General features: G+C 36.2%; 1 protein-coding gene across 2 annotated transcripts; it reads right to left on the bottom strand.

The window, feature by feature from the left end:
- Positions 1-538: 538 nt before the first annotated feature.
- Positions 539-7,465, bottom strand: LOC143241770 (transcriptional regulator Myc-like). Of its 2 annotated transcripts, none has more exons than XM_076484996.1 (3): positions 7,320-7,465; positions 5,269-5,981; positions 539-3,401 (listed from the first exon to the last, which is right to left on the bottom strand). In XM_076484996.1, the coding sequence occupies exons 2-3, from the start codon at positions 5,561-5,563 to the stop codon at positions 2,827-2,829; spliced, it is 870 nt and encodes a 289-aa protein (XP_076341111.1). In that variant the 5' UTR covers positions 5,564-5,981; positions 7,320-7,465; the 3' UTR covers positions 539-2,826. The 2 variants fall into 2 exon arrangements, with proteins under 2 accessions (XP_076341111.1, XP_076341112.1); XM_076484997.1 differs by having other exon boundaries at positions 2,805-3,401; positions 5,269-5,905; positions 7,320-7,460.
- Positions 7,466-9,526: the final 2,061 nt, after the last annotated feature.

The following is a 9,526-nucleotide window of genomic DNA, read 5'->3' as shown; positions in this document are numbered from 1 at the left end:
TTCTGTCAGATGGTTGATAACCAATAACATTTCTCAACCAAATCTAGTCCTAAATGGTTGGATATTATTCAGACTAAAATCTTCCAAGGTTTGTGGTAACATATTTTTTTAAATAAAGTACTTATGTTTACCACAAGAAGTGGTAATTTAACAATATTAACCTACTAGCAGGTATCTAATTGGACCATGCCAAAACCTAAAATATTTTGTTTTTTTAATTTGAAAACATGAATACATCTCAGTTTATGCGTTTCATTTTGCTTCGAGTAAAACCATATTAGACTATCTACTGTGTCAAGCACGGAGAATAGGACCTTGAATTTTCAGAGTTTTAAGTCCATCTGGGGTGGTGTTTTGCTTTGGGGTAATTTCTAAAACCGAATCACCGACGAGGAATGAATCATATACCAAAAAAATACAACACTGGTGGCCACGTAGCTGAGAAGTCTGAGGTGTAACCTAACTTCTACAGTGGTGTATGATAAAGTAATAACGTATTAGTACGTGTGTACGTGAAAAGAACACAAGCAGCGAAGAGTGAATGATAAAATACGCTTTATTTTCACTCAAACATGTTAGAAATGTGTATTTATAAGTTAATTTTACACAACTATCGTGTAGGAACAGTACCATGAATATTATATTTCAATAACGTCATCGTTTGTTGTTGTTTTTCAACAAATCAATAATAAACATTTATAATTCTCGCAGGAAGACAAGGCACGTGTCTGGGACCTTTGTCAGAACAGCCACTTAAAGAACTCGCTTCATCTCGTTTAATTTTAAAACCTATAAAGCAATACCTTTGAAATAATTCCCTTCCAAGGAAAGAACAATCACGATTTTCAATACATTATTCGATCTAGCGACATTTCTGTAAATACGATTTATTAATTAGAAACACTCGGAAAAAAATTAGTTTATTTGAAGTTCAGATATTACTTACCTACATCAGTAAGCAGCAGGTCTTACTGAAAGTTCCATCAAACTGATTCATTTAAATTTTAAACGAAACTGTAGCAGAAGTCACGTGATCACTAAAACTTACAAATACTAGGGTTAATTTTGAATCTCGGATATCCTCACTCGAGACTTCGTTATGGTACAACCTACAAATCTGTGTACAGGGTTAGGCCACACACACACACACAAACAGCGAAGACTCGAAGTTAATGTCAATGTAATATTTCCCAAACAAGATAATTAAGGTAGTTTTTCCTAAGTTAATTTTTGGAAAAAAAAAAATTACTCATGATTTCACCCATACGATATACTAACAAACTCGTTTGCTATTTTATAGTAAATGAAAAATTATTAAATCAAATTTCTCTTAAAAAGAGCTGGTTAAGTGGCACAGCGCTCTCTGCTGGGAATATCTGAAAGTTTTAATCGAAAATAAGTTAGTACGGTACGAATAGTTTTCTTTATTAGACACTAATTTTTCGAAATACCTACCGAGAAAGAATTAAATATTTTACTTATTCATGTTTAATTAGATTTTTTGTTTTCATCCACTTTATAAACTTAGTGTAATGTACAAATGCAGCTCTCGGCTAATAAAACAAATCGTTACTTTATGACATCGTCCATGAACATTTATTGTATATTTAACATAACTACCAAACAGACTGCACTATGTTCACCACGGGAATCGAACCCCGGATGGTGGCGTTCTTTTTTGTCGTTGTTAAGCACAAGGCTACAAACTAGGTTATCTATACTCCGCCCATCCCAGCTACAGAAACTCGGTTTTTTACAGTTATAAACTCTGACTTACAGCTAAGCCACCAGGGGCGCCACGACCCACAACTATATCTAATTCACGGCCAGGGACTCGCTTCAAAGACCGAGTTGTCCAATTCATTTCATAAGACAACAAATAGAACTCGTTTCAGCTAACATCTGCCTAATACCATATCGTACACAAACTATGACACGTGCATAGGTTTCCATACATTTTATATTTTACACTGAGAAAATTAAAATGAACCATCTAAATAAAGCAAATAAATATTTCTTATGCCCGAAATATCTGACAGACAAAACAGTACACTTAACGAAAAAAAAAATTAAAATAATTATATTATCTTTGCGAATAAATGTACGAATAAGTACAATGAACTCGTTCTCATGAGACTGACAAAAACAAAACTGCGATTTTTGAAGGTTGAATATACAAAGATGCAAAATTCGCCAACTATAATGTGATAATTTTGGGCTTTACTGGTTTTTTTTTGTTTTTTTTTTTACATTTCTTGCGATGATTAGTTGGGATGTCAGCCCTCCAAGAGCGCGTCATATTCTGCACGATCTCACGTGGGGATCACAAGCTTCTGAGTGGTTGTTTCACATCCTTAAAGATTCGAAGCTGGGAACCGTAAAAAATAACCGAACATATCGAATGTCAGCATGTCTCGTGAAGCCTACGGTGGACGTTTCGTAAGACAGGGTGTAGAAACGGCAAATAGAAACGGAGGGGGAATTTTATATTACTCCAAAGAAAGGCATTTCTGAACATTGAAGTCGCGTTAAATAGACATAAAACTTTCCTCAACACAAAATGTTTAACTTCGAAGAAAAGAAAATATTGTCCATGACATAAATCATTGGTTCAATGTGTTAACTCATTGCGTAAGCCTAACGAGACATACTCGTGATACCTCAACCTGTCACACACAAACCATCGTTTCTGTAAACTAGAAACAAGAATCTAATTTAAGGAATATAATTTCTATAAACCTAAACATAAGGAAATAAAAGTTGGTCAATAGAAAATGCTGACTATATTAAAAAAAAAAACCCATCAAAGAATAATTAAATTTTATTTCAACTTCGACGGAAATTTCTAGAACTATTCTGCAATTGTTGTAACTTCCGTTGGAGTTCTGATTTTTTTCGTGATTCAGCTTTCAACGAACGTTCTAGCAATAATCCAGTATTAGTTAACTGTTGGAGATATGTCGTCGCTTTCTTTAAAATCATAACTTTCGGGGCCTTAGAATTATCCATTATATCCGGAACGTTTTCCCTCAAAGTCTGAAAAGCAAAACGTAAGTCGTCTCTTCTCTTTCGTTCCATATTATTGTGTTCTTTTCGTATTCTTATTGGATCATCCGACTCTGAACTCGAACGACTGCTCCACGACCTGCTGGACCGCGACTTGCAGTAAGTACCGTCAAATTTTTTGTTTTCCGTCCTACGGATTTTCCTTTTTCCGATATCACTGTTACTATCAGAAGATAGAAGTCGTTTCAGAGTTTTCCGAGCTACTAGTTTTCCATTCTGAACAGAATACGACAATACTTTCGGCTTGAAGCACCTACTTACGTCGCACTCTTTCGTTCGGTTATGTTTCTTTCCACACGACGATAAAGAATTGTCGACTGTCACGACGTCTATTTCTGAAATAATGGGGAAAAACAAAATCAAACCACAACCTTTAAAATCATTATTCTAACGTATCATTTTTATTTAAAAAATGACGACCGAGAAAAACCTACGTACTATCACTCAGCGAATTTTTCTTTTGTAAACATTAGTACTCGAAATTGTTTATCTTGAAAATCTGATAAGCAAAAACAACAAAAACAAAGTTTTATTTTTATTTTACCCGGTTTAAACATTTAGGTCTCAGCAGAAACATTAGAAAAGGTAAGTGAAGAAGTGCAGCTCACGTACTTAGATTACCAACATAGATGATCCCCTAATTTTTTATTTTACTCCAATGTGGGGGAGTTCAACTGTTTGTGCTGAGCTTCCATGACCCAGACACATGCGCACTCGGGACTCGACTGAAAAAAAAATTCTCATATTGTCTTCGTAACACTCAAAAAAAAAATTATATTTCATCAGATTGTGCACTGTAAATAACAAATTTTGTTAGCTGTTTCGTGGGGACTTTTTTAAAAACGGTATGGGTTTCCCAAACACAGGTAGCAGAGAATACAGTTAAGAGATGGGGTGTCATTCTATTCCACGTGGGGATAAAGTTCGTTCACCCCTTTATGTTTGTGTTCTTTTTTTTTTTATTTGTCAGATGTGATAACAAAGAGGACATCTCGCACGGGTCTCTAAATACCTTACCTCAGTCTTCAAAAATAGACATGGTACTTAAAACCCTAGCAAGCAAAACAAATCTAACCAATGGTAGACAATGTCTCCCTATGCACGTGCGTTTTTTTCTTCTAAGAAAGTTGCGAATGTAGGCTAGCTTAGGTTACGGTGGTTCACAGAATACTTTTGTAATTAAGCACTAGGCTACACAATGGCTTATCTGTGCTGTGCTCACCGCGAGTATCGAAACCCGGATTTTAAAGTCGTAAATTCGCAGATGGATCACTGCCATTGGGAGGGCGTTTCACAGAACAACTCTCATATCAAAACAGTCGGGTATTTATATAACATTTCCCTGCCAGTGTGTCGTGCTGTTATTAATATTTTGTTGTTGTTCCAACATGATGAATGCTAGCAATCGCATACAATAAATGTTTCTCTAAATATACGTCAACTATTTACACAATTATACTTGTAGATACAATACGCAGATATTACCTATACTATTAGGGAAAAGAAAAAAAAAAAATTTAATGCATTAAACATTTATAATAAGTTTATAGCTCGCACACTAGATGGCGCCGTAATGGCATAATGCATATCAATTTGTTATTATCACTAACTTCTCCCAAAAATAACTCAAATGAATACACTGGGTGAAAGTAATGCGACAGAAGTGAAAATTTAGATAAAAGATAATTGTTTTGGAAAGATAAAACACTCAAGACCTGAAGTACCTAGGCCTAATCAGCTATAACATTCACAAAACAAGGACACTGTTGTAAAGATAACACTGACGGATAACAGTTTGCATATCAAAAACGTGCAAGAAAAACTCTACACGTTACGAGTATCAATCGAAACTGAAAGTAAGAATTATCTCATTCACAAAACTTTGCTCAAAAGCAAGTACGAGGACATCACGCTACCCTGTGACTCTTTACAAATATAATAAAATTCTTACACAAACTACAACATTTTAGGCAATCCACTGTTAGCGAACGTGTTAGGACTAACCTTACGAGGACAAACATCAGGTTGTAACCTTCCCGACGTATAACGTTGCTTTATTCGTTATTTAAAAGCGCTTTCGATTTCTTCAGTTCGATTGTCCGTTATGAACAAATTACTAACTATGTACCGATAAATGTTTCTAGTAACCTATGATTTTGTGAATGAATGTAATGATAACGTTATCAAATTCTTACCACTTACCAGAGTCCGACGGTGAATCGCTCTCAAGGTGATCCAGACCTGAAGGCGGGGTTGTGTGATGAATCTTTGCTCTCTTGATATCTTTATCGTGATTTTGACAATAGCGTTGATAATAGCAGTGGTCGTTGCGCAACGGTTCCGAGTCACTAGGTGGGACGTCTGTACAATCAACCGAATTTTCTTCAATTGTAGAGTCGTAATAAGGTGTCACTGTGTGATTTAGCGGTTGACAAAAAAAGTCTTCAATTGCCCGGTCTTTCTGCTTGCAGTCTTCAGTGCATCGACCAGACCACATACAATCATGTATTAATTCAACTTTCAGTCCATCCTTCACCTTTGAGTCCACCAGACCTGACCAACTACTAAATCCACTAAAATAACTATCAAAGTTTTGAGAGGGTAAAAAATCTATATCCAAAGATCCGAAACCCTCTGAAGACGTTCACAGGGACTGGACGGATAATGACAGAACAAGTCCCCAGAAAGAACGTGCTCTGGTGATCTGGGGGTGTTGGAAGGTCAAATTTCTTCCATATGTTCTCGCTTGGGGCTGGAGTATTGTAGAATTCGCTGTCTGACGATACATAGTCCAAAACTTCGTTAGTAAAGGACGGGATGACACAGGAATCTACGCATCCTGCAGAAAAGACGTCTTGAGTCCACATTTTTTTCTAACCACACACACACACCGTTTACTTTCTCCCGATAAAAACCTTTAAAATCAGATAAAAACCCATAAGTAGAAAGCAAGATTTCACAGGGTTACTCAACAGATAAGTTTAACGTTACGAAAATTGCCTGTAATGTCTCGTATAGTATTTAGTTAACCTAATTTTCCAAATTTATAGATAACGCTTTTAACATCGAAGAATATAACCAACCACCTGTTAACGCAGGATAACGTTCCGCAGTGGTCTTAAATTATATGGCTGTACTTAGAAAACACATCGGCTGCCGAAATAAATATCTCGAAACACATTTTTAATACGAGCTATTGAAAACTGTTTAAAACAAAAGTTGTAGTAAATTAAGTTACACATTTTGGAATTAGCGCAAAATTATAAAGGACGTAGTTAGAGTTACATGTAACACTTTCAATGTTGTGCACGTACGTCAAATTTTCGTAGCTTCTCGACAGTGTATGTGTTAATATAAATTTTTTTAAATAAACTAAAAAAAAACAGACAGCCTTAACCGAGAAAGTAAACCTTTTCAATGGTTGGTTGGTCGCCCATACACTTGTTACCCTAGGTTCAAGGTAAGACGCGGTCGCGGAACTTGTACGCGGGAATTGCAAGGCCAATCACTACCTCGTCGCTCACCATGGAAACGAGGCGGGGTTCGCATACTCCCTTCCCCTACCGGTGCCTAGAAGAGAATGATTTACATACCTCCACACGAGTTTAACGGATTAGTCCGCACGAGCGAATGTTTAGGCTGTGTAGCGGCTGCTCATTCGTTTAGCAAGCATTTACGAGTCTACAATTTCTAGTTAAAATATTTTTAAAATAGAAAACGTACAAATGCTTAGAGTTTTGTCTTCAAAATGGTAGAAATATATATGTAAACTGTGGGGAAATGTAAATACACAATACGTCCACTATCAGACAAAATATTTGAAGTTTCATATCGTTCGAGTAATATTGCCTACGAGATATGCCGGAAAAAGTGGGTTATTTCTAAGTCATGTTATAATAACAAGGCCTTATTAATATTACGTAATAGTACTATCAGTATATTCCCGGTTCTCTATTTCTTGTATCTATTACAAAAAACGTACAATAATCACAAGTTTAAACATCATTTGTTTCGGTATAGTAATAGCCGAGGTAACACCTTTAATAAAAAAGTTGAAAACGTCTGGTTTTATTCGAATTTAAACTTCGTATGAACATTAATAGCACTCAGTCACAGTATGTACTACGTCACTTAACACTTGCGAATGGCAGAACACTCGAGAGGCGTAAGAGTACGTAACGCGTTAGCGTATTTCTGATAACTAAATTATATGCTAGTACTAACATCAGACGTATTGTGACACACGTACATACCTCTACATTCGCTTCGCTTGCACTTTACGCATACATTTCTTCCAGGCTTATTTCAACTCGACTGCTGACAAAAAGTACAGTTCGACCTGCCTCGCCACATACACTACACACGTGACAGCACTAACTTCACCCGGCTTCTGTAGACTGAACCGTGGAGGAATCAACAGTAGTAATTAGTGAGCTAGATTGTATTCGTCCGCGCCGGTGGAGAGAGGCGGCAAAATATTCTGAATTTAAATGTAAACGCACATGTGATTGTGAACTAACGGCCACTAATAAAGTTAAACGTTCACATAAAGCAAACAAAATATCCTGAAATGTTAAACTACAAAGAGTATAACTGCAATCTGCAACATAACTATATTTTTAGCGACGTTATACAAGATTAACGTGTGAGTGCTATCTCGGTTTGGCGCGAAACCGAGGCGAGCGGGAGTCTCCGTTCATCCAATCAGGTTGCTCATTTCAAAGTCACATGAATATGCTTTAAAACAAGCACGTGGAATCTAGAAAAATGCAGTGAGAACGTGGCATTTTATTTAAATAACAAAATTTATAAAATATTTATTGTTCTGCTTAAAATACAATTAAGTTTTGTAATATGCAAGAGAGAAAGCAAACTAAGTAGAATGAAATATTAAAACATTTAAATTGTCCGTCCATAATTTAGATTACATAGTTTGTTTCTAAAGTGTGTGAATTTATCAATTCATTCCGTATGGTACCGGTTGGTCTACCAACATACAATACCAAAGTCAGAAATTCGATTTCCTTCAGTGGACACAGCAAATAGCCTAATGTGACTTTGTTTTATATATGTATATAATATAGATATATTTAAAAACACACAAAAACAAAAAATAATCAACGGGTATAATTTGCCTAACTTCGAAGTTTCCTTCGTTTTAGCACGATTATGTTTCATGTGATTTAATGTTGTTAGAGCGACATGCAAGGTTTAAGTTTATAGGTTATGATTCCAAACTCGGTTTACCACGTAACTCTTTTAGTCTCTCGTGATCAAGACACGCGACCCTTCACTGGAAATTAACAATGATATTGGTACATAAATGTTCTCAGTCAGTTAGTTATTAACACGTTTTGTTTGCTGTTGTGTTATGGACTTTGTTATTCATCAAACAGTTTCGTACGCACATTTTCTTGTCTGTCGTGTCTTGGAACGCGGATATCGTTGAACTGTACTCTGATTTTTCAGATCTACTCCATCAACTGTTCACGTACTGGAATGTTGACTTGTAACCATGCAAGATTTCCGGAACACAAAAGAAATTTTTGTTGTATTCACACGTTTATGGAGAAGTTTGCCAATAATTTCAGTTACCTGGGAAACTGGATGACGTCAGATGGTAAATGTAATGTAATGCTGTGGATTGTTATATTATGCCACTTCTTACCTATGTGTGAGAATGTTGGTTACAGTTACTTTGTGGTTCTTAAGGTGACTTCTTAAGTATGTCTGAGAATGCTGGTTACAGTTACTTTGTGGTTCTTAAGGTGCATCTTGAACGTGTAGTGGACAAGTCGCACCTCAACTAATGACGTCAAGAGTAGCTTGCAGAAGTTGTTGACTAACATAATAAAAAAAAAACAGTTGGAGTTTCTCGGACACGCTATAGAAAAGAAGAAATTGAACGTGAGGTTGTAACTGGAGAGATTTAATGAAGGAAAGATCATGGAAGACAGAGGTTGATTTATGTCAGGGGTCTGTCTAAATGGATGAATGTATTAACATTGGAAATTGCTTGTGTGTAAAGAAATAGAGATCTGTGAAAAACTTTGGTCACCAACGTCCTGTTTAGATATGGTACATATAAAGGGAGAGATGTGTGGAAGACAGTGGTCACCAATGTTCTGTTTAAATATGGTACATATAAAGGGAGAGATCTGTGGAAGACAGTGGTCACCAACGTCCTGTTTAGATATGGTACATATAAAGGGAGAGATCTGTGGAAGACAATGGTCACCAACGTCCTGTTTAGATATGGTACATATAAAGGGAGAGATCTGTGGAAGACAGTGGTCACCAATGTTTTGTTTAGATATGGTACATATAAAGGGAGAGATCTGTGGAAGACAATGGTCACCAATGTTCTGTTTAGATATGGTACATATAAAGGGAGAGATCTGTGGAAAACAGTGGTCACCAATGTTCTGTTTAGATATGGTACATATAAAGGGAGAGATCT

Source organism: Tachypleus tridentatus, unplaced genomic scaffold (genome assembly GCF_004210375.1).
Source record: "Tachypleus tridentatus isolate NWPU-2018 unplaced genomic scaffold, ASM421037v1 Hic_cluster_1, whole genome shotgun sequence".
NCBI lineage: Eukaryota > Metazoa > Arthropoda > Merostomata > Xiphosura > Limulidae > Tachypleus > Tachypleus tridentatus.
Note: the sequence above shows the minus strand (reverse complement) of the source record. Positions and strands in the feature narration are given on the sequence as shown.